The 26,726-nt window shown below is 42.4% G+C and overlaps 1 protein-coding gene across 2 annotated transcripts in view; it reads right to left on the reverse strand.

Annotated features, from left to right (window-relative positions):
• COL15A1 (collagen type XV alpha 1 chain) overlaps window positions 1–14,870 on the reverse strand; it is a 1,189,398-nt gene extending 1,174,528 nt beyond the window's left edge. Inside the window, exons 1-2 of one of the 2 annotated variants that reach the window (XM_069730463.1) lie at window positions 14,715–14,870; window positions 14,525–14,607 (exon numbers count right to left, since the gene is read on the reverse strand). In XM_069730463.1, the coding sequence (XP_069586564.1) occupies window positions 14,525–14,607; window positions 14,715–14,725 (94 nt within the window). In that variant the 5' untranslated portion in view covers window positions 14,726–14,870. The remainder of the gene's footprint in view (window positions 1–14,524; window positions 14,608–14,714) is intronic. The other variant, XM_069730464.1, reaches the window with a different exon arrangement.
• Window positions 14,871–26,726: the final 11,856 nt, after the last annotated feature.

Genomic DNA, 26,726 nt, shown 5'->3' on the forward strand with positions numbered 1-26,726 from the left:
AGTTTGTTAGAGTCCAGGACTCAGGCAAGTACAAGATCAGAGTGAAGTCTAGTCAGTGAAGGAAATTGAAGTGGACAATAAAGCTGGACAACACAGTGTTAGTAGGAGCAAGAAGAGTTAGATGCTTCAGAGTTGAACGGGTGCTGTCAGTCCAGGTTTCCCCACAGCAAGAGAACACATTCTAAGTTTCATCTGGACTCAAGGACATTCTTGGCTTTGAGGTCCAGAAGGGGTATTGAGAGCCATGCCCCTGTGAGGAAGATGTTAACCGGGTCACAGAGAAAAGGAAAGAATGGTGTTCCTCAGGGAAGCGGTTATGCCAGGAGGAGAGTACCTAGAGATGCCTAGGAAAGTTGGGCTAGGGACAAGTCGGGCAGAAAGGAGACAAAAATTGACAGGCCAGGAAACAAAGAAAACATCACTAAAATGGAACAATGTCTTATTCTGAATACTGCAGCAGTGTGTAACTGAATTGCACAGTAAGCTGAAGCTGTTAACCCAAAGCCAAGGTCTCCTTTCTTGTCTGAAGCTACAGCCAGAACCGAACCCATGGACAGTAGAAAGTACTCCTGGAGGAACAGTGAGTAAAGCACCAACTCTAAAACACCCTAAACCTGACTAACTATTGTTTGGAAAAGGGGTTTCAGGGCAACCAAAACTCAGTTCCAGCCCAAAGCCAAACTCAAACTGCCCATTACTCTCTTTCATAGGTATGACTAAAACTGGCTATGCAGTCGATACATCTCTGATTGCTAAACAGCATCAGGTTGGACTGGTAGCAGATAAAAGAACTGTTTTATTATGTCAAGTATTCTGTAGTTTTGCTGCTGCTTTGGCTACTTGCATTCCCAGTGCTGGTACTGGCAGTGGAGTGTTGGTAAGGTAGAAGTGGAGAGAGTTCTCCTGGTCAGTCATGCAGTCTGCAGGCATCCACTCTTTGAACACTTTACTGAGCAGGAAACATAGCTTTTTCCTGGTATTATCCCAATATGGCCTTTCATAGGAAGCCTGAAAAACATTTCCCATCTTGCTTTTATAGCTTTGGTCTAAAAGTTGTACGTCCAATAGTATTGCCTTTGATTGATGGTAGAAGTACACCTGTCATCTCCCAAAGCATTCCAGCATACAGCTCACTTGCAGCATGACTGATGGCCCTGTTGATTTACTTTCTGCACTTTGCTTTTATAGTCGGTAGTCCTGACCAGTGTTGTGATTGTCAGCATCATTTTCATTGCTTACCTGTGCCAACTCAATGTCCACATCTATCAGTTGCTCCTCTTTTATCCCCCCTTTACCACATCCTACTGCATGAAAAATGGACATTGAGTATCTAAACACTGGCCCATTCCTACATAGACCAAACCAAAAAGCACCAAAAACAGCTTTTATGTCCAAAATAGCAAAAAAAATATACTTTATTAAAGATAATAGAATAAAAGCAGATAAATGGGGAACATGGGGAAACATGCAACAATACAGCACATCGCGTGCCCATTAAAAACCGTGAACGGCATATCACAATAATATAAAGAAGCAGTACATAGATGGAATAGGCACGTCACAGCGTAAACAGATATATAGCCATTGTTGGCTTATTCAGATGCCATAGGGATATAGGGCATATCACATAGGTATACAGGGCATTTGGTAATAAAGCATACAAACAGACATAGTAAACATACCCAGATATATGTGCCCGTCACCACGCCGTACATGCCCCATATAATGCTGCATAAAGGGTAATAAGGGCCTCATAAGTTGCTCCATAGAGATATTTGCCCTATATAGTGCTGCACAAGTGTTATGGCCCCATAAGATGCTCCGTACAGTCACTTGCCCCATATAGTGCTGCACAAGTGTTATGGCCCTATACAAATGCTCCGCACAGCTACTTGCCCCTTATAGTGCTGCACAAGTGTTATGGCCCCATACAGATGCTCCGCAAAGCTACTTGCCCCTTATAGTGCTGCACAAGTGTTATGGCCCCATACAGATGCTCCGCACAGCCACTTGCCCCATATAGTGCTGCACAAGTGTTATGGCCCCATACAGATGCTCCGCACAGCCACTTGCCCCATATAGTGCTGCACAAGTGTTATGGCCCCATACAGATGCTCCGCACAGCCACTTGCCCCATATAGTGCTGCACAAGTGTTATGGCCCCATACAGATGCTCCGCACAGCCACTTGCCCCATATAATGCTGCACAAGTGTTATGCCCCCATACAGATGCTCCGCACAGCCACTAGCCCCATATAGTGCTGCACAAGTGTTATGGCCCCATACAGATGCTCTGCACAGTCACTTGCCCCTTATAATGCTGCACAAGTATGGCCCCATAAGATGCTCCGCACAGCCACTTGCCCCTTATAATGCTGCACAAGTAAGGCCCCATAAGATGCTCTGCACAGTCACTTGCCCCTTATAATGCTGCACAAGTATGGCCCGATAAGATGCTTTGCACAGCCACTTGTCCCTTATAATATTGCAAAAGTATGGCCCCATAAGATGCTCCGCACAGCCACTTGCCCCTTATAATGTTGCAAAAGTATGGCCCCATAAGATGCTCTGCACAGTCACTTGCCCCTTATAATATTGCAAAAGTATGGCCCCATAAGATGCTCTGCACAGTCACTTGCCCCTTATAATGTTGCAAAAGTATGGCAACATAAGATGCTCCGCACAGCCACTTGCCCCTTATAATGCTGCGCATAGCCACTTGCCCCATTTGCTTTTGCTGCCACAAAAAATCACATACTCACCTCTCTTTGCTCAGGACCCGGCACTTTTACCTGCTCCTCGTGCGGCTCCATCTGCGGCACTGACGTTCAGCAGAGGGCGCGCACTGACTACGTCACCGCACCCTCTCACCTGAGCGTCACTGCTGAAGACAGAGCGACACCCGGACCGAGGAGCAGGTGACTATCACGCAGCGCAGCGCTCCCCCTCCCCGTATACTTACCTGGTCCTGGTGCTACGTCCCTGCCTCTTCCCCGGCGCTGCATCTTCTTCCTGTATTGAGCAGGCAGCGTTACCGCTCATATACAGTAATGAATATGCGGCTCCACCTCTATGGGAGGTGGAGCCCCATATTCATTTCTGTAATGAGCGGTGCCATGTGACCGCTCAGTACAGGAAGAAGCTGCAGCGCTGGAAGAAGCAGGGACGTCCAGGGACCACGCCGGGAGTAGGTAAGTATAATTACACAGCCCTCGCTCCCCCTCCCGTGCTGACCCCCGGGTATGACTCGAGTATAAGCCGAGAGGGGGACTTTCAGCCCCAAAAAATGGGCTGAAAATCTCGGCTTATACTCGAGTATATACAGTGTGTATGTATGTATATATATATATATATATATATATATATATATATATATAATATATATATATATATATATATATATATATATATACTAGCTATTGAACCCGTTCTATGCCTGGGTGTCGAGCATTTTTATTGGTATATGATCTCCATCCTGGTATGTGCTGCTCCATCCTGCGTCCCCATCCTGTCATGTGCTGCTCCATCCTGCGTCCCCATCCTGTCATGAGCTACTCCATCCTGCGCCCCATCCTGTCATGTGCTGCTCCATCCTGCGCCCCCATCCTGTCATGTGCTGCACCCATCCTGCGCCCCCATCCTGTCATGTGCTGCTCCCATCCTGCGCCCCCATTCTGACATGTGCTGCTCCCATCCTGCACCCCCATTCTCACATGTGCTGCACCCATCCTGAGCCTCCATTCTGTCATTTGCTGCTCCCATCCTGCGCCCCCATCCTGTCATGTGCTGATCCCATCCTGCACCCCCATTCTGTCATGTGCTGCTGCCATCCTGCACCCCCATTCTGTCATGTGCTGCCCTATTCTGTCATGTGCTGCTCCCATCCTGCGCCCTCGTTCTGTCATGTCCTGCTCCCATCCTGCGCCACCGTTCTGTAATTTGCTGCTCCCATCCATATGCCCCATACGCTGCTCCATAAAGGTTGATGGCCACATAAGATGCTCCATAGTATATTCCTCATATGCTGCTCCATTATGGTTCATGGCCCCCATAAGATGCTCCATAGTATATGCCCAGTATGCTGCTCCATAAAGGTTTATGGCCCCCATAAGATGCTCCATAGTATATGCCCTGTACACTGCTCCATAAAGGTTTATGGCCCCCATACGATGCTCCATAGTATATGCCCCGTATGCTGCTGCATTATGGTTGATGGCCCCCATAAGATGCTCCATAGTATATGCCCCGTACACTGCTCCATAAAGGTTTATGGCCCCCATAAGATTCTCTATAGTATATGCCCCGTATGCTGCTGCGATATATAAAAGAAAAATAACATACTCACCTATTGTCGCTGGGCGCCGAGTGCTGGGGGGCCTGAGCAGGCGGGGACACCGGCGCGCTGTGGGGGTCAGGTGCCAGCTCAGGCCCCCGACACTTGCTATAGTCACCTGGCCCTGATCCAGCGCTGCGTGCCGCTCCGTGTTCCGGGTCTTCTAGCTGTGACTGTTCAGTCAGAGGGCGGCACGCATTAAGCGCGTCATTGCGCCCTCTGAACTGTGAACGTCACAGGCAGAGGACCCGGAAGATGGAGCGGCGCGCAGCGCTGGAACGGGACAGGTGAATATAGCATACTCACCCTCCTGGCACGTCCCTGCTTCTCCGTTGGAAATCGCAGTGTGCATTCAGTGTTAACGCATATACCGCGATCTCCTGGGCCGCGTCACTCTGTGGGGTCCAGACTGCGCCGGCGCTTGCGCTTGCACAGTCTATAAAGGCTTCGGACAGAGTGACACTCTCAGCCTTATATTATATATATATATATATATATATATATATATATATATATATATATATATATATTGGCCCTTTGTAATCATTTCTCCACAAGCTAGTTCTTTAAAAAAAAAATTGCATACCTGTTAACCCTGGAAAAAGATGGAATCAACAAAAAAGTTGTTGGTAGATATGCAACAGATACAAACAGGAGGAGTTTACACTTTTCTGACAGTAGATGGCGACGTTGTTACTGTTATATGCTTAGTTGAATAATGCATATACTTGTTGTACTTTGGTTTCACTTTCTCTCAGGTAAAAGGTCCTTTCAGACTTCTAGTTATGCATTATTAAGAAGCTGATGCATGTACCTCATGTTCTGTGTAGATAAAAGTTGAATGACCCCATATAATCTACTCTCACAAGTTTCTTCTGCGACGAAGCTATGCAACAGGTTATGGACCCAGCATAGAAAACAAAAAGGACTTGGTGAATGCAGAAGAATACTCCAGAGCAATTATCTCCAAACAAGGCAGCACGGTGGCTCAGTAAATAGCACTGCAGCCTTGCAGCGCTGCGGTGCTGGTTTCAAATCCCACAAAGGACAACATCTGCAAGGAGTTTGTGTGTTCTCCCCGTATTTGTGTGGGTTTCCTTCTGGTACTTCGATTTCTTCCTACATTCCAAAATCATACTGATAGGGAGTCTAGATTGTGCGCCCCATCGGGGACAGTGATGATAATGTGTGCAAACCGTAAAGCGCTGTGGAATATGAGCAGCAGTTCAGAGATTAGACTCACAGTAGCTAAGCTGAACAATGAGAACTATCAGTTATGGAAGTTCAAAGTGGAGATGTTATTGTCTAATGATGATTTATGGGAGGTAATCATTACAGACAGACCCAATGATAATAATCAGACATGGGATAGGAAAAACAGACAAGCAAGAGCTACTATCAGCTTATTAATGGGGGATGATCAGTTAATCCACATAAGGAATGAGAATACAGCAAAGGGAATGTAGGAAGCATTGAGAAAGCTACATGAAAGATCCAGCTTAAATCACAAACTATTCCTGCTAAGAAATATTTACAAGATGTGATTAAGTGCAAAGAAAGACATGCAGGGGCATATAAACTAAATTATGGAAGTGGTATTACAGCTGAGATCAGTCGGTGAAGACATTAAGGAAAGCCATATAGCAGGAATATGATTGTGCAGTTTACCAGATTCATACACTGCTCTGATAAATGCACTAGTGACAACACCTGAAGCAGACATTACACTAGAGTTTGTAAAGACCAGACTAATTGATGAATATCATAGAAGGAAAGAGCAAACAAATTATTCCACTGAAGGGGATAGTGAAAATGTTCTTAAAGTGACAGACAAGAAGCCTCATAATTCAGAGACAAGGGAATGTTTCAGATGTAAGAATAAGGGACATTTAAAGAAAAACTGTACTATATGGAAATCAGAACAACAGAAATTACACCAAAAGGAGAATAAACAGAAAGTAAAAAGCACAATTTCTAGCCCACATGCAGATCATTGGAATGGTACATTTAAAGTAATTATTAGTCAAGTCAAGAGATACAGCTCCATACAGACAGAGAACCAAGACGTTCAAAAAGAGAAAAAAAGGGAAGACCACCTCAACATCTTTCATACAAGGCAAGTAAATATCTCAACTTTCAGAAGAAGAGGCCAACAAATGGATAAAAGCTGCAGAAACAGAAATAAAATCCATGCATGATTCAAAGACATGGACACAGACAGAACTACCAAAAAAAGGCTATAGGGTGTAAATGGGTTTTTGGTGTAAAATACCAAGCAGACGGCACAGCTGATCGATACCGAGCAAGACTCGTAGCTAAAGGCTATTCTCAGAAATATGGAAAAGACTATAATGAGACATTTGCTCCAGCTGTCACACACACCGCAATCAGAACTTTGTGTGCAGTTGCAGCAACGAAACAAATGCAGTTGAAACATCTAACTGTAAAGGCAGCATTTCTGAATGGAGACTTAACAGAAGACATTTACATGGAACAATCCCCAGGATTCGAGTATAAAAGGAAACCAAACATAGTTTGTAAGCTACGGAAAAGTATATATGGTTTAAAACAAGCCCCTAAACCGTGGAATGATAAAATCACAGAAGTACTCATAAGTGAACATTTTCAAAGAAGCAAAGCGGATTCTTATCTATATACAAAGAGACTGACAGACAGATGGATCTATGTGCTGATATATGTGGACGATATTTTAGTTTGTTTTGAAAAAGTAAGGGATGAAGCGGAGATAATGAGAATTTTGGATCAGCACTTCAAAATCAAATATCTGGGAAATGTGAAACAGTACCGAGGAATACAGATAGAAAGAGAAGACAGGATTTTCTTCCTTAATGAAAATCACATGATTCAAGACATAATCAAAGCATATGGATTGAAAGATGCAAAACCAGTAAAGTGTCCAATGGAAATCAACTATCTGAAGGAAATAAATAGTAAACATAATCTGTTACCGAATAATGAGCAATTCAGAAAGGCAATTATTATATCTTGCGACTGTTACAAGGCCAGACATTGCAGCAGCAGTAGGAATTATAAGCAGGAAGGTGTCAAAGCCAATGAAAATGGATTGGATTGCAGTGAAGAGAGTAATCCATTATTTGATAGGGGCTAGCACTGCTAAACAAACTACCTGCAAGTGAAAAATGCATTTTCACCGGATACGTTGATGCAGACTGGGCTGGAGATCCAATTGACAGAAAATCTACCAGTGGCTATGTTTTCTTGCTCTCAGGTGGACCAATTAGTTCGACTAGTAAGAAACAATCTATAGTAACACTTGTCGACAGAAGCAGAATATGTTGCCACTGCACATGCCAGTAAATAAGTTCTATGGTTAAGACAACTGCTAACAAACTTAGGACAACAATTGGAACCAATAAAGATGTATGAGGACAATCAAGGATGTCTACTTCTTGCTCAGATGAAAAGAGTTAATCCAAGAACTTAACACATTGATGCAAAGTTTCACTTCTTGAGAGATCACCAGGAACAAGGAATCCTAAATTTAGAGTACTGCCCAACTGAAGATATGACAGCTGATATTTTCCCAAAGGCACTTAATGCTGAAAGACATCAGAGACTGATGAAGAAATTAGGCTTAACCAAATAAGTCTTTACTGTTGAGAAAGAGCGTTGGCAGATATGCAACAGATACAGACTTATTTGTGTGCAGGAGGAGTTTACACTTTTCTGACAGTAGATGGTGATGTTTTAGTGTTATATGCTTAGTTGAATGTAATGCATATGCTTGTTGTACTTTGGTTTCACTTTTCCTCTGGTAAAAGGTCCTTTAGACTTCCTGTTATGCTGTATTAAGAAGCTGATTCATGTACCTCATGTTCTGAGCAGATAAAAGTTCTATTATCCCATATAATCTACTCTCACAAGTTTCTTCTGCGATCAAACTATGCAACAAAAGTCTAGGTGGGGTACTCATGACAGCCAAAAAAGGTAATGCAACAGCCAGCTCATAATATCAGTATGGCATGCTTGAGTCTAATTCGGCAACTCACACAGGTTTGATAAAACAGACATGTATAGTTAAGTATCCTGATTTAGTGTACTGTAGTCATTCATTTTTTAGAGTTATGCATATTGCGCAAAATGTATAAAATAATTTAAACATTTTTTACAACCTATACACTTTGTGAGGTAGACAGTCATGTTTAAAGGGACTCTGTCACCTGAATTTGGAGGGAACAATCTTCAGCCATAGGGACGGGGTTTTCGGGTGTTTGATTCACCCTTTCCTTACCCGCCGGCTGCATGCTGGCTGCAATATTGGATTGAAGTTCATTCTCTGTCCTCCATAGTACACGCCTGCGCAAGGCAAGATTGCACCTTGTGCAAGCATGTACTACGGAGGTCAGAGAATGAACTTCAATCCAATATTGCAGCCAGCATGCAGCCAGCGGGTAAGGAAAGGGTGAATTAAACACCCAAAAACCCCGCCTCCATGGCTGAAGATTGTTCCTTCCAAATTCAGGTGACAGTGTCCCTCTAAGTAGGGGACTGTGTGTGGGCTCATACTATATATAAGGAGAGTGAAAGCATGCTTACAATTAAAATAATGTAAAATAATTTGAAAGGGGTTTTCCCATGAACTAAAGTTAATTTTAATCAATAGATGTTGAAATAATAAGTTGCACGACTGAATGTGTTTAACTCCTTAGTGATGCTGCTAATTTTGACCTTATTGACGAAGCCAAATTTTACAATTCTGACCACTGTCACTTTATGTGGTAATAATTCTGGAATGCTTCAACAGATCTCATGACTTACGTTTATTTGTGGAAAAAAAACAGACATTTGTCAAAAATTTACAAAACTTTTGCAATTTTTAAACCAGACACTTATCTCATACAAACTAGTTAATAAATAACATTTTCCACATATCTACATTACATCAGGAGAATTTTTTGTTAGGAAGCTAAAGGGTTAAAAGTTGGCCAGTGATTTCTCATTTTTCCAACAAAATTTTACAAAACCATTTTTGTAGGGACCACATCACATTTGAAGTGACTTTGAGAGGCTTATGTAACAGAAAATACCCAAAAATGACACCATTCTAAAAACTGAACCCTTCAAGATGTTCAAAACCACATTCAAGAAGTTCATTAATCCTTCAGGTGCTTCACAGGAAGTAATGGAATGTGGAAGGAAAAAATTAACATTTAACTTTTTTCACAAAAAATTACTTTCTGACCCAATATCTTTTATTTTTACAAGGGTAACAAGGTAAAAATTTTTGTTTAATTTCTCTTGAGCATGCCAATACCCCATATGTTTAGGGGCTTGGAAGGGAAGGTGCACCATTTGACTTTTTAAATGCAAAATTTGCTGGAATCGAGAGGGGACACCATTTGGAGAGCCGCTGATGCTCCTAAACTGGGGAAGCCCAATGTGAAAAAAAGATTGATTCTAGACAGGAGGTCTCAGTAAATCAGCTAACATGTATAAACCTCTGCAATCGACTTATTTAATGAAATTTAATAAAAAGGACAATAGTCTTAAAAAAGTCAAACAAACATCACAAAAGACTACTAGAAAGAATGCTATCACATCTCTATCAGGGACCTAGTCTCAGTTCATGCATAACAGTGGAGGTTGGCACCCTATGATATATGATAGTGGTGCACCTCCTCGGCGGTTGTCCCCAAGATCACTAGAATGCCGTAACATTATAGGAAAAAGCACATAGAGTAATGATAGATGTTAAAAGGCTCACTGTCAACCAAGGACAGAAACATGAGTCGTATAAACAAATGGACAAGATTAACATATTTCAATAACACACAATAGATGTCAGCAGATATATGGCGACAAAAAACAACAGCCATCAGAATAACCAAATATGTCCAAATTGGACTGTAGAACCATAACTATGTACCAATAATTCATAGCAATATACAGTAGACATACTCTAGAGAATTAAACCAATGTCCAAATCAGACCGTGACAACAGCAGTAAAAATATGGGAAAAGTGTAGCACTCAATGATAATAGATAAGTGCAGGAAAAGATGTGACCTCTGCATATGTATGTCAAAGGTCATGCATGAAGGGGTTAAAGTACTTATCACGCATGCACTGCATGGATGATAAATGTTGGATTGTGAGAAATAGAGATAAGCGGATCTTTTGAAGACCAAATTCACGGACTTCGCCAAATTTCCCCAAAAAACTTGATTCACGGTGAATAAATGCACAGATCTCAACACTGGAAAGCTTGTAATCGCTCTTAAAATACCCGTGGTGGAGAGGAGTGAGAGTGTGAAATCCACTGACCAGAAGAGCTTACACTTTACAAGTAGTAAGGTGAGAAGACCCCACTGACCATAAGATCTTACACTCTACAGGAGAGAGAGAGGACCTCAATGACCATAACCGCTTACACTCTACAGAAGAGAGAGAGGCTCTCACTGACCATAAGAGCTAACACTCTACAGGAGAGAGAGGACCACACAGACCATAAGAGCTTACACGCTACAGGAGAGAGAGAGAGAGAGAGAGAGAGGACCCCACTGACCGTAAGAGCTTGCACTCTACAGGAGAGAGAGGGCCCCATTAATCCTGAGAGCTTACACTCTACAGGAGAGAGAGATGTCCCCACTGGCCATAAGAGATTACACTCTACTGGCAAGACAGAGAGGACCTCACTGACCATAAGAGCTTACACTCTACAGAAGAGAGAGAGGTCCTCACTGACCATAAGAGCTAACACTCTACAGGAGAGAGAGAGAGAGCGGACCCCACTGACCATAAGAGCTTGCACTCTACAGGCGAGAGAGAGGACATCACTGACCATAAGAGCTTACACTCTACAGGAGAGAGAGAGAGAGAGAGGACCCCACTGACCGTAAGAGCTTGCACTCTACAGGAGAGAGGACCCCATTAATCCTGAGAGCTTACACTCTACAGGAGAGAGAGATGTCCCCACTGACCATAAGAGCTTACATTCTACAGGAGAGAGAGAGGGGACCTCACTGACCATAAGAGCTTACACTCTACAGGAGAGAGAGGATCCTGCTGACCTTAAGTAATTACATCAGACATCCCATTTGTTTGATGTTTGCAGCGGGACAGAAGAGAAGCAGCATCCATCTATATTAGCATTGGAACAACAACAGTCCAGCACCAATGTGCTTTTTTCACATAAGAGCTTACACTCTACAGAACAGGAGAGAGAGATGTGACTGCTGACCTTAAATGCGTACAATTTACAGGTGCGTGAGAGAGAGCGAGAGAGAGACCATATGCTGACCATAAGAGCTTATCCAGTTTGCTGACCATAAGTGCTTATACTTTATACAAGTGAGAAAGACAATGGATCCCACTGACTATAATAGGTTACACTATATAGGAAAGAAAGGATCCCTCTGACCATAAGAGCTTACACTGTACAGAAGAGACAGACTTAGCCAGTGACTCTGGATATGGAAATGACGGTGCTGTACAAACTGTGCTCCAATGAGGACCACTGATCTTTGATGATTCAGGTACTGGCCAGCACTGCACAAGGTATGATAATCGATAAGATGTCATAGCAGCAGGACATTCTTGGAGGCCCGTGCAGCAATGCAAAATGGCATTAGCCTGTTCTCTAATGCATCAGCAGTGTGGGAAATGGTGCCCTGCAAGTTTTTATTTTTCTACGAACCATAAGTCGAATCTCAAAATGTTTGAATTTGCATGACAACACAATTTTCAAGCAATTCAACTCAAACTCGAATTGATCTGTTCATCTCTATTGGGGGGACCAAGCATTAAGATCACCAACCATTGAAACTGGGGACCTCCCACCCCCCCCCCCCCCTACCACAAGACCGCGATTAGAAAGGCCTTTGAACAGATCACCAGTTGAGGTTGCATGCTACTTCTTCAGTCAATGTTTATGGTGCTGGGAAGCAGCCAAGATCCTAGCCTGCCCAAACTCTTACTATCAACATATATACTGGACCCCAAATATCCCATTCTGCTGATTGACGAGTGCCCAGTTGTTAGAACGACACTGATCTAGCAGATATCAGTAATTCAGTGGACATGTGATCAATGCCTCTCTAATTGGGGAATCTTAACAGTTTACAAACATCATTCTTACTATAGGTCTTACTGCTTCATACCTGGTTTGTAAAGTATGCATGCAGCTCTGGTACAATTTATAAAGACTCTTCTGTTAGCAGAAAACCTTATACATGTAAAGGAATGCAAGTAGAAAAATGCCTGTTTGTAAAATGTTTAAACGAACAGAATATTTTTCTACTAACTGAAATTATTTTATGTACATCCTACACCTTTTCCTGAATGTCTCTGCCAGAAATGAAAATGAACTCGATAAAGGCTTTCCTCCCGCACGTCTAAGCCACAGGGGAAGGTATGAACAAGGTCTTTTTATGCTTTGGCATGTAGAGTGGTCTGCAATGGTTATATGTTCACGTCACTTGCTGAGCGAATCGGCCTCACAGTTTGGAAACATTCTCAGTTTCAGTTTCCGGGGGGGATGAGAAAATAGCAAAATGAGGATTTTATTGGTATTCGCATGGTCCTGAAGTCTGATCATTCCAGAATAACATTACCTTTTATGCAATGTTTTAATAGGCCCTAACAGTTAAAATACACAGTTAAGTCTTATGTCTACAGAAGGAGTTTACATCTTCCATGCACTTTAGTACAGTTTAGTTTGGGTTGGAGGTTGAAATTTAGTTCACAGGATTCTCTATTATTATCACAAGATACATGGGCTGATAGTGATAACTATGAGGGAGATGATGGAGTATTCATGTAGTCCTCTAGTCAAAAAAGCCAGATAAATATGACCTGAAGGCCTCTCTGCATTCCTGGACATCATAAGCCACTTGCATATTGATAAAGTTAGAGACGGTGAACAGCTACATCCTTTACTCGAAAATTCACAAAACTCATACTATTAGGAAAAATGGATGTCACATGGAAAAAATGAGCAATGTGAGAAGTCTAATTTATCCAGAGCTGGCTATTCCTGACTCTTGGCAGAGAGCTGCGAGCAGTTACATGCTCATTCCAAACTCTTGTAACCACTTCTTGTACAGTCAGGTTTCAGCATTAGAAAGACATTTTTACAGTAGCGTTTATATCCAGAGGTATATGGTTTACATCACAGACACGAGGTATGGAGAAGGATCTGGCAGTTTCCTATCCTACATTGGCAAAGCTTAATAATATATAACTGAAATGTAATAACATCAAGCCTGGTAAGTTCTAGCGTGTGTTTATACATAGATATAGCAGAGCTGACTTTGTTGATGCTCAGAACCTCCATCATTGTGATGTGTTGTTTCTCGCTTCTTATAGAATTGTAGGATGAGTCATCCTAATCCATTTGTATCATCAGAGCAGATGATGACAAGCAATAAGAGTAGGGTATCACCTTGTGTAGGGTAACCTCCAGCGCAGCACTATTTCCAGACCACACCTCCAGAAACTACTACTTATTACAACTTTATGCATTCAAAAAACAAAATTCCATTGAGTCAGATAAGGAGAAATACTGATATTGAACGTGCTCCATTAGAAGCAGCAATTACATTTATGCAAGCCAAGAAATATTGCCTATAAAAGCGATCACATTTACAACATTCTTCATTAATTCTGAAAGGGCACCCACTGGAACGCAAGCCCTGGTCATCACATCTTTCACATAAGGCACTGTCATTTATCAATTCAGCATGCACATTATGGAGGGAATATACTAACGTTTTTGTAACAAAAAAGCTGTAAGATTTTCATTGTACACTTTTTTATGTAAAAAATTTTGACTTTTTGCTTTCTTTACGCTGCTTTTCACACTTTTGTAAACTGAATGGAATCTACATGTGTTTAGGTATGACATGAAGGTTTAAGCCAGAATTCGGAATTGAATAAAATCTCACTGCAAAGTGTTAATATTTACAGATGCACCAAATTTCTGAAACATTATGCGGCACATTGATAAAATTGGCACAGATATTGGTAATGCAGGCACAAACCAATCTGACCTTCAATATTCCCATATGATAACCTCCCCCCTAGAGTCCAGTCTGCTCTATTTCACACCCTCTTCCGTAAAGAAGCCTCCCAGCCATACTGGGTTATCATCCTACTTTTAGCCACCTGCATGCTAAGGCGCCTGATAAGATCATTCATTGGTTGCTCTTACCTTCCCAGCTCTGAGCATCCAAGATAAGTGGGAATAAGCATGAAAAGAGAAGACACCGTAGCTTCAGTGGCCAATAGGTTTGCCTGTTTTGTATAAGCCATAAAAAAAGTTCATTTTACAATTGACCAGTGATAAAACAATAAGACGTTAGACTAGTAGGAAGACAAGCATGATAATTCAGCATTCTCACCTTGAAGTCATTCTTTCAATAAACGCAGCTCACAGGTCACACATGAAAACAGCGACGCAGCCCAAATACGCAGAACGAAAAAGTTGCTCGTGAAGTTTGCTGCCTTTCCCCTGCTTTCCAGCGCAGAGTGAAACAAAGGCAGCTCTGAGCCTCTCCAGTGACTCACTGCAATCAGGACTCCAACACTGAAATCTGACTCCTCTTCGATTTTCTTCATAGACCACCGCCTTAAGTTACAACCTTACTCCCCATCTTATTAGCAGTCATCGACAATCCTTCCCAGATGTATAACCCACTCTTCACGACAAACTGTGATAAGCCGGACACACACAGGCCAGGTGCCCTCAGCACTCACAAGGATACGACTTTACGCAGTCTTGAATACGTCATCCTCTGTGTATTAGTAGAAGAATATATCACTTTTATCCTCACGATTTATAAGTTGGAATATACAGATATGAGACTGTAAATACAGAAAAACCTACTGCAAGAAATAGCAAAACTGTCAAATTGTTAATGCTTTTAAATGTATACTATACGTTGCCAAGATGACAAATAACATGTAGTGCTCATGCTTGGCAAAATTATTCACCTATAATCTACATACATATCCACCTGATATTTATATAGTTTGCGTCTCACCTGCTCCATTACTGCACCATCATCGTCCTGCTAGCATGATGGGTGACCCACGAATTACAGGAGGCGATGAGCATGCCCATCAGCAGATGGGTTGGTAGGTCTATAGGTATTCCCCGCACTTTATGTAAATCCCCAGGGTCTTGTCTCCAGTCACAAATACTGAATACATTTTAGATACCACCCTGAAGAGCTGTTGGGATATCTACAATGTTCTGTCATGGCTGACTTCTTGCCCATTTTCTGATTTACTCTCAGGTACCCTCCTTGGCCTGATCTTTGAATTACCCAGCTTCTGCGTGCTGACCAGGCATTCTTTTGGGGCTCATTGTCAAGTGACTGATTGTCCTACACATCCTGTTAATATTTTTCACTAAGTACACTACATATTATTTGCTACTGGTCTATTTTGTTGCTTTTTTGTTTATTTTTTCCCCGACAGTCCGCATAGAAAAGGCATGTCGTATTTTTGGCAGATTTGTCGTCAAAACTTACCCATTCAAGTAAATCATAAATAAATAGAAGCAAGGGAAAGCACAAATTCAATTTTTTACTGACTGTAAAACTTCCAGCAGTGTTTTTTTATGAATATGAGAAAAAAAAAGATGATACAATGATGGCAAAATTGGACACACAGAAGAAAAACGCGCAGAAATGAAATAAATACATTACCCTGGGTTTATTAGCATTACCCTGGGATCAGATGAGAATATGGAAAATTATGCGAGTTTCATCCAGAAAACTCAGATGACTTTCATAAATATTGTCATCCATCAGGCATCCATGGTCCGTTTTTTGCATCTATGTAATATTCATGCGGCATCCGATTTTATGCATCAACAGTTTCAAGTGTACATGAACAAATACAGTTTGTTAGCTTAAGGCCGGGGTCACACATGCGAGTGCAATGTGATAAACTCGCACGAGTCTCTCGCATCAATACCCGGGCACTGCCGCCTGCACTCAGGAAACGAGCGTGTGGCTGCATGTATTTCTATGCAGCTGAACACTCCATTCCTGAGAGCCGGTAGCAATGCCGGGTATTGATGCGAGAGACTTGTGAGAGTTTCTCACATTGCACACGCAAGTGTGACCCCGGCATAATAATGGAAACGTGTTCACAAAAATTTGATGCTACGCAGTTGATCCGTATAGGATCTGATTTTTTTACGATTTTGTTTGTTTTTGCCCTTAGACTTGAAAGGGAAAATTTCATCTTAGGCTCAGAATTTTTTTTTTTTTTTTTCATACGGACATGGGTTAAAAGGTCAAAACAAGGTGAGCCCTTGTCCTCTACTAAGTAACGTGGCTAATGTCACATGAGTCTATCTGCTGTAATTCCCACTCATATAATCTCACCATTTTCTGTGTGAAGAGGCAGCTAATTAATTCTAATTAGTCATTAAAAAAAATCATCAGTGATTTTCATCATAGTTTCATCAGCTCTTCATCAGAGTTTGGTGAGAGTTTCATCAGTTTATTTCACTGTGAAGAAAAGTATGCCCACCTTCTCTTATCAGACAGTGAAAAACTGACAGAACATGGATGCCAATCGAATGCTGTCAAATTTTTCTCATAGGCTTGCATTGCCGATTTCTTTCCGTGTTTCAGTTAGAGTCCAGAACTCAGTGAAGTGCATGTTCTGGGTGGAGTAAAGAGCAAGGTGTCACGATACTAGTGGATACAACTGGACACCAGTGGCTAGGTCAAAGAGACTGCAGACACAGTGGTTTGAACAAGCAATATTGTATTTGTGATCTGAATGCAATATAGCATATAAGTCCAGATAAATGTTCAGTCAATCTGATAAAAGGTAATAGCAGAGCTGATACTCTGCGACACAGCATGCAAAGTCACTGAGCAATGAGTGCACAAGACTCAGTTTCTTGCAGAGCAGAGGAGCACACTAGCTGGCTCGAGTTCTTACTTCACGACAGGTGTGGTCAGGCAGAGGTTTCTGAAGTCAGGTGTTCAGCAATCACTTGGTCAGCAGGCAGGGATCCAGACGTGCAGGTTGGCAGAGGACTCCGCCGTTAGGAAAGGACCAACAGGGATCGTAAGTCTAGGCTTGGGACTGCAGAGGAACAAGGTCCAAAACATAATACACAAGCAATGAAACAGAACAGGTGCTGGCTTTATATACAGCTTTGGCAGGAAGCAAGATGGCCGATGTGAAACATCAAGATCCATATTAACTAAGGGCAAGTCTAAGGGCAAGAGAAACAGATTCCAGGACTAGATACTGACATTACTCCCACCTCAAGAATGGCCTCCGGACGACCCCAAACCAGGTTTGCCAGGGTACCTTTGATGGAACTGCTCAATCAGTCGGGAGGCGTTAATATTATCCACGGGTTCCCAGGAATTCTCCTCTGAAGAATAGCCTTGCCATTTAATCAAATACTGCAATCGATTTCTGTAGATTCTTGAATCCAGAATCTTCTCAACGATGAACTGAACTGCTCTTGACCATCAAGAACGGGATCAGGAGGAGGAGATGAATGTCCTGGAAAAGGATTTGGTACTACAGCCTTTAGTAGGGAAGTATGTAAGACAGGATGTATCTTCATTGTTCTTGGGAGTTTTAAGCGACATGCAACAGCACCTACCAGACTACTGATCCTATAAGGACAGATGTACTTCTGTCCCAACTTAGGGGAAGGGATCTTAATCTTTAAATTCTTTGTAGATAACCAGACTAAATCTCCTACCTTAAATGTTGGTGCTGGTTTGCGAAATCTGTCAGCTGCATTCTTGTACCTATCTTGTGCGGAACCCAAAGTCTCTTTCAGAAGTTCAAGGTTCTGTTGAAGTGAAGAGATCCTGTCGGCAACTGCTGGTAAAGATGTATCTACCGGTAATCTGGGAAGAATGCTAGGGTGATATCCCAGGTTAGCGTAGAATGGAGATTGCTTGGTGGAGGCACTCTGGGAGTTGTTATAAGAAAATTCAATCAATGGGAGTAGCCTTACCCAATCATCTTGCAAATGGCAAACGTAGCAGCGAAGGTATTGCTCCAGTGTTTGATTGGTACGTTCTGTCTGCCCGTTGGACTGTGGGTGAAAAACAGAAGATAAGTTAACTCCTATGCCTAATGCCAAACAAAAGCTTCACCAAAACTTTGAAGTAAATTGAACTCCAAGGTCCGAAACAACTTCATCCGAAATCCCGTGCAGACGAAAGATGTTCTAGATAATTAGGTCAGCAGTGTCCTTCGCAGACGGTAAACCGGAACAAGGGATGAAATGGGCCGCCTTGGTCAGGCGATCGACCACCACCAAAATCGTACTCTTTCCCTCGGAGAGGGGCAGTTCTACAATAAAGTCCATAGAAATCGATCCCCACGGGCGAGACGGAACCAACAAAGGCTGTAACAGACCAGTAGGGGAGGCACGTGGGACCTTGAATTTGGCACATACCTCACAAGATGAAACGTATTTCTGAACATCCTTCCGAAAACCTGGCCACCAGAAGAAGTGAGATAAGAATTCTTGAGTCTTCTGAATTCCTCTGTGCCCTGCAACCTTAGAGTCATGAACCAATCTCAACACTCTTAACCTTATGGCTTCAGGAATGTAGAGGCGCCGTTCCCGGGTCCAAACTCCTTTCCTAAAAAGAAGGCTTACCTCATCAGATGGCTGAGACAGGAAAAGATCAGAGTTGTAAGCTTCTTTGATGACCTGCAACAAATCTTGGTTAGTAATGACAATTACAAAATTGCAATCAGAAAGTATGGTCTTAGGTTGAGCATCTGGAACAGCGTCAGTAGAGTACATCTGGGATAGAGCATCTGCTTTTCCATTGCGAGAACCTGGTCTATAAGCGATTGTAAGATTGAATTGATTAAGGAAAAGACTCCAGCGGGCCTACCGTGGGGTCAGGCATCTTGCTGACCTGATGAACTCAAGGTTGCGGTGATCCGTGAGGACAACGGACGGCTGTGAAGCTCCTTGCAGAAGATGTCTTGAAGGTGGCAATGATAGAAAGTAATTCTTTATTTCCTACATCACCAAAAACACATGGGCTACTTGCACAGTGAACAAGTCTGTAGAAACCACCAAAGAACTTGAAGACACAAAAGCACACAGAGAGGTCAAAAAATACTCTGTTGTAAAAAAGTCACAGTAAATAAGCAAGTGCTAGTCAAAAAATGAAAAAATACAGGGTATTTAGTTAATACGTTTTTTTGCAAAAAAAAAGTATGTTAAGCTGTATGATCAGGGTTCAGAGTTCTTTGGTGGTGTGAACAGGTTTCTACAGACTTGTTCACTGTGCAAGTAGCCTATGTGTTTTTGGTTTTATAATTGTTCTCTTGTTTCTACAAGACTGGGGAGTCCACCACTCCTCTGTGGGTCATTTGCATTGTAGCTGTTCCATCCTGCATGTTCTATATGGATATTTTCTCTCTGAACCCTGCTCATACAGGTACTATACAGATGATCAGGTTTTTAAATACATCAGATAGGGATTATATACATTAGATAGGACTGCTCTATTATGGGTATACCTTGGCGATTGGTGGAGCAGCTTAACATACTTTTTTTTGCAAAAAAAAGTATTAGCTAAATATCCTGTATTTTTTCATTTTTTGACTAGCACTTGCTTATTTACTGTGACTCTTTTACAACAGAGTATTTTTTGACCTCTCTGTGCGCTTTTGTGTCTTCACATTTTTATTTCCTACATCGTAGTTTTTTTCGGCAGGAGACAGTCGCTTGGAAGGAAAAGCACAAGGATGAAGTCAATTTTTCTCACCTGTTCTTTGGGACAGTATAGCCCCGATGGCACAGTTTGAGGCATCTACTTCAATAATGAAGGCAAGTTCCGGGTCAGGGTGGATCAGTACTGGTGCTGATGTGAACTTGGTCTTGAGCCGAGAGAATGCTTCTTGGGCTTGAAGGGACTAAATTAATGCTGTCTTCTTCTGTGTCAACCGGGTGATGGGCGAGACGATGTCAGAGAAGTTCTTGACGAAACGTCTGTAGTAGGGTTGAGCGAAACGGGTCGAACATTTTCAAAAGTCGCCGACTTTTGGCGAAGTCGAGTTTCATGAAACCCGATCCGACCCCTGTGCGTGGTCGGCCATGCGGTACGCGACTTTCGCGCCAAAGTCGCGTTTCAATGACGCGAAAAGCGCCATTTCTCAGCCAATGAAGGTAAACGCAGAGTGTGGGCAGCGTGATGACATAGGTCCTGGTCCCCACCATCTTAGAGAAGGGCATTGCAGTGATTGGCTTGCTGTCTGCGGCGTCACAGGGGCTATAAAGGGGAGTTCCCGCCGACCGCCATGTTACTGCTGCTGATCTGAGCTTAGGGAGAGGTTGCTGCCGCTTCGTCAGAAGCAGGGATAGCGTTAGGCAGGGTCCATTAACCACAAAACCGCTTGTGCTGTAGCGATTTCCACTGCCCAACACCACCTTCGGTGTGCAGGGACAGTGGAAGCTCCTTTTTTTTTTTTTTTCCTCAGCGCTGTAGCTCATTGGGCTGCCCTAGAAGGCTCCCTGATAGCTGCATTGCTGTGTGTACGCCGCTGTGCAAACCAACTGCTTTTTTCAAAGCACAAATCCTCTTGTTCCTTCCTTTCTGCACAGCTATCTTGTTTGTTTGTCCACACTTTTTATTTAATTTGTGCATCAGTCCACTCCTTATTGCTGCCTGCCATACCTGGCTGAGATTACTGCAGGGAGATAGTAATTGAAGGACAGTTCCTTTTTTTTTTTTTTTTTTTTTTGGTGGGAGATTAAGATTGACATTTCTGCTAGAGTGCCATCTCTGTCTGTGTCATCTCTCACTCAGTGGGCCATAGAAAGCCTATTTATTTTTTTGCTTGATTTGGGTTCCAAAATCTACCAGAAAAAATCACAACATCAATCAGTGGGAGAAAAATATTGGCCTCAGGGCTTGTGTGCCACTCCTTACTCCTGTGTGTGCCATCTCTCACTCAGTGGGCCATAGAAAGCCTATTAATTTTTTTGCTTGATTTGGGTTCTAAATTCTACCTGAAAAAATCAATAAATCAATCAGTGGGAGATTAATATTGGCCTTTGGGCTTGTGTGCCAGTCCTAAGCGTGCCATCTCTCTCTCTCTCAGATAGTGGGCCATAGAAAGCCTATTTTTTTATTATTTTATTGGGTTTATAAATTTTCCCTGGAAAAAAAAAAAAAGTGGGAGATTAATATTGGCCTCTGGGTTTGTGTGCCAGTCCTGAGCGTGCCATCTCTCTCACAAATAGTGGGCCATAGAAAGCCTATTTATTTTTTTGGTTGATTTGGGTTCATAATTCTACCTGAAAAAATCAATCAATCAATCAGTGGGAGATTAGTCTTGGCCTTTGGGCTTGTGTGCCAGTCCTAAGCGTGCCATCTCTCTCTCTCAGATAGTGGGCCATAGAAAGCCTATTTATTATTATTTTTTTTATTGGGTTTATAAATTTTCCCTGGAAAAAAAAAAAAAGTGGGAGATTAATATTGGCCTCTAGGCTTGTGTGCCAGTCCTGAGCGTGCCATCTCTCTCACAAATAGTGGGCCATAGAAAGCCTATTTATTTTTTGGGTTGATTTGGGTTCCTAATTCTACCTGAAAAAATCAATCAATCAATCAGTGGGAGAAAAATATAGGCCTCAGGGCTTGTGTGCCACTCCTTACTCCTGTGTGTGCCATCTCTCACTCAGTGGGCCATAGAAAGCCTATTAATTTTTTTGCTTGATTTGGGTTCTAAATTCTACCTGAAAAAATCATTAAATCAATCAGTGGGAGATTAATATTGGGCTTTGGGCTTGTGTGCCAGTCCTAAGCATGCCATCTCTCTCTCTCAGATAGTGGGCCATAGAAAGCCTATTTATTATTATTTTTTTTATTGGGTTTATAAATTTTCACTGGAAAAAAAAAAAAATGGGAGATTAATATTGGCCTCTGGGCTTGTGTGCCACTCCTGACTCCTGTGTGCGTCATCTGTCACTCAGTGGGCCCTAGAAAGCCTATTTTTTGTTTTATTTGTTTTCTAAATTCTCCCTGAAACAATCATTTTATTTTCTTTGGTTTCTAAATTATTCCTGAAAAAAAATCATTTTTTTGGTATTTTTTTTTCTCTCAAGTCTCCCTGAAAAAAAAAAAAAAAAAAAAAAATCTGTGGGAGATTCATATTGCCCCTTCTGCTTGTGTGCCAGTCTTGACTCCTGGGTGTGCCATCTCTCTCTCTCTCCCCAATTGTGGGCCATAGAAAGCCTATTAATTTTTTTGCTTGATTTGTGTTCCAAAATCTACCGAAAAAAATCACTAAATCAATCAGTGGGAGATTAATATTGGCCTCTGGGCTTGTGTGCCACTCCTGACTCCTGTGTGCATCATCTGTCACTCAGTGGGCCCTAGAAAGCCTATTTTTTGTTTTATTTGTTTTCTAAATTCTCCCTGAAACAATCATTTTATTTTCTTTGGTTTCTAAATTATTCCTGAAAAAAATCATTTTTTTTGTATTTTTTTTTCTCTCAAGTCTCCCTGAAAAAAATAAAAATAAAAAAATCTGTGGGAGATTCATATTGCCCCTTCTGCTTGTGTGCCAGTCTTGACTCCTGGGTGTGCCATCTCTCTCTCTCTCCCCAATTGTGGGCCATAGAAAGCCTATTAATTTTTTTGCTTGATTTGGGTTCCAAAATCTACCTGAAAAAAATCACTAAATCAATCAGTGGGAGATTAATATTGGCCTCTGGGCTTGTGTGCCACTCCTGACTCCTGTGTGCGTCATCTGTCACTCAGTGGGCCCTAGAAAGCCTATTTTTTGTTTTATTTGTTTTCTAAATTCTCCCTGAAACAATCATTTTATTTTCTTTGGTTTCTAAATTATTCCTGAAAAAAATCATTTTTTTTGTATTTTTTTTCTCTCAAGTCTCCCTGAAAAAAAAAAAAAAATCTGTGGGAGATTCATATTGCCCCTTCTGCTTGTGTGCCAGTCTTGACTCCTGGGTGTGCCATCTCTCTCTCTCTCTCCCCAATTGTGGGCCATAGAAAGCCTATTAATTTTTTTGCTTGATTTGGGTTCCAAAATCTACCTGAAAAAAAATCACTAAATCAATCAGTGGGAGATTAATATTGGCCTCTGGGCTTGTGTGCCACTCCTGACTCCTGTGTGCGTCATCTGTCACTCAGTGGGCCCTAGAAAGCCTATTTTTTGTTTTATTTGTTTTCTAAATTCTCCCTGAAACAATCATTTTATTTTCTTTGGTTTCTAAATTATTCCTGAAAAAAATCATTTTTTTGGTATTTTTTTTTCTCTCAAGTCTCCCTGAAAAAAAAAAAAAAAAAAAAAATCTGTGGGAGATTCATATTGCCCCTTCTGCTTGTGTGCCAGTCTTGACTCCTGGGTGTGCCATCTCTCTCTCTCTCCCCAATTGTGGGCCATAGAAAGCCTATTAATTTTTTTGCTTGATTTGGGTTCCAAAATCTACCAAAAAAAATAACTAAATCAATCGGTGGGAGATTAATATTGGCCTCTGGGCTTGTGTGCCACTCCTGACTCCTGTGTGCGTCCTCTCTCACTCAGTGGGCCCTACAAAGCCTTTTTTTTTTTTTTTTTTTCCTAAATTCTCCCTGAAACAATCATTTCATTTTATTTGTTTTATAAATTCTTCTGTAAAAAATAATTTTTTTTTAATTTTTTTTTTTTCTGAAGTCTCCCTTTTAAAAAAAACAAACACAAATCAGTGGGAGATAAATATTTACATTTGCGCTTCAGTGACAGTCCTGCGTGTGTGCCATCTCATTTGTTGCCAACAACAACAGAGTGTGTAACATTGTGGCTGATTTTCGTTGTGGTCTCACCCACCTGTAAAGGGGTAGCTAAATCATACTGAAGTTATAGCTCACCGTGTAAGTTGTGTGACAGCAACAAATACCGTTCGTTTGTTAACGTTTTTAAAACAATGAGGAAGTCTGGTGGAAGAGGTCGTGGCCGGGGGCGTTCATTGTCAGCTGGTAATGAGGGTAGTGGTAGTGGTGGAGCATCAGCTGGTCGTGGGAAAAAAAATATTGCACCTAAGTCTGGAGCTGTGGAGCCAGGTTCGTCGTCTGGCTACACAAGGCCTCGAACGCTCCCTTTTCTGGGAGTAGGAAAACCGCCTTTAAAGCCGGAGCAGCAAGAGCAAGTTTTGGCTTATCTTGCTGACTCAGCCTCTAGCTCTTTTGCCTCCTCTCGTGAAACTGGTAAATGTCAAAGCAGCGCGTCGTTAGTGGATGTTCACGGTCAGGGACAAGTCGCTTCCTTGTCCTCTTCAGCAAAAACAACAACAGAGAAGAATGCAGCAGGCGACACAATGGGTTACTCCATGGAGCTCTTTACACATACCGTCCCTGGCTTAGAAAGTGAAGCAGTTAACAGTCCATGCCCATTACAAGTTGAATCTGACATGGAGTGCACTGATGCACAGCCACAGCCAGACTACTATCCTGGTCCTTTGACTCAGACCACAACATTGCCATCGCAGGGTGCTGATCAAGAATCAGACCCTGATGAGACTATGTTGCCCCATCACGAACGCTATACCACCGACCGCCACGGTGACACAGACGAAGTTGCACACGAGCTACAAGAAGAGGTAATAGATGACCCAGTTCTTGACCCCCATTGGCAGCCATTGGGGGAACAGGGTGCAGGCGGCAGCAGTTCTGAAGCGGAGGAGGAGGGGCCGCAGCAGGCATCAACATCGCAACAGGTTCCATCTGCTGGGCCCGTATCTTGCCCAAAACGCGTGGCAAAGCTAAAACCTGTTGGAGGACAGCGTGGCCATCCGGTTAAAGCTCAGTCTGCAATGCCTGAAAAGGTATCCGATGCTAGAAAGAGTGCAGTCTGGCATTTTTTTAAACAACATCCAATTGATCAGCGCAAAGTCATCTGTCAAAAATGTTCAACTACCTTAAGCAGAGGACAGAATCTGAAAAGTCTCAATACAAGTTGCATGCATAGACATTTAACCACCATGCATTTGCAAGCCTGGACTAACTACTAGGGTTGAGCGAAACGGGTCGAACATTTTCAAAAGTCGCCGACTTTTGGCGAAGTCGAGTTTCATGAAACCCGATCCGACCCCTGTGCGTGGTCGGCCATGCGGTACACGACTTTCGCGCCAAAGTCGCGTTTCAATGACGCGAAAAGCGCCATTTCTCAGCCAATGAAGGTAAACGCAGAGTGTGGGCAGCGTGATGACATAGGTCCTGGTCCCCACCATCTTAGAGAAGGGCATTGCAGTGATTGGCTTGCTGTCTGCGGCGTCACAGGGGCTATAAAGGGGAGTTCCCGCCGACCGCCATGTTACTGCTGCTGATCTGAGCTTAGGGAGAGGTTGCTGCCGCTTCGTCAGAAGCAGGGATAGCGTTAGGCAGGGTCCATTAACCACAAAACCGCTTGTGCTGTAGCGATTTCCACTGCCCAACACCACCTTCGGTGTGCAGGGACAGTGGAAGCTCCTTTTTTTTTTTTTTTCCTCAGCGCTGTAGCTCATTGGGCTGCCCTAGAAGGCTCCCTGATAGCTGCATTGCTGTGTGTACGCCGCTGTGCAAACCAACTGCTTTTTTCAAAGCACAAATCCTCTTGTTCCTTCCTTTCTGCACAGCTATCTTGTTTGTTTGTCCACACTTTTTATTTAATTTGTGCATCAGTCCACTCCTTATTGCTGCCTGCCATACCTGGCTGAGATTACTGCAGGGAGATAGTAATTGAAGGACAGTTCCTTTTTTTTTTTTTTTTTTTTTTTTGGTGGGAGATTAAGATTGACATTTCTGCTAGAGTGCCATCTCTGTCTGTGTCATCTCTCACTCAGTGGGCCATAGAAAGCCTATTTATTTTTTTGCTTGATTTGGGTTCCAAAATCTACCAGAAAAAATCACAACATCAATCAGTGGGAGAAAAATATTGGCCTCAGGGCTTGTGTGCCACTCCTTACTCCTGTGTGTGCCATCTCTCACTCAGTGGGCCATAGAAAGCCTATTAATTTTTTTGCTTGATTTGGGTTCTAAATTCTACCTGAAAAAATCAATAAATCAATCAGTGGGAGATTAATATTGGCCTTTGGGCTTGTGTGCCAGTCCTAAGCGTGCCATCTCTCTCTCTCTCAGATAGTGGGCCATAGAAAGCCTATTTTTTTATTATTTTATTGGGTTTATAAATTTTCCCTGGAAAAAAAAAAAGTGGGAGATTAATATTGGCCTCTGGGCTTATGTGCCAGTCCTGAGCGTGCCATCTCTCTCACAAATAGTGGGCCATAGAAAGCCTATTTATTTTTTTGGTTGATTTGGGTTCATAATTCTACCTGAAAAAATCAATCAATCAATCAGTGGGAGATTAATATTGGCCTCTGGGCTTATGTGCCAGTCCTGAGCGTGCCA

Source organism: Ranitomeya imitator, chromosome 6 (genome assembly GCF_032444005.1).
Source record: "Ranitomeya imitator isolate aRanImi1 chromosome 6, aRanImi1.pri, whole genome shotgun sequence".
NCBI lineage: Eukaryota > Metazoa > Chordata > Amphibia > Anura > Dendrobatidae > Ranitomeya > Ranitomeya imitator.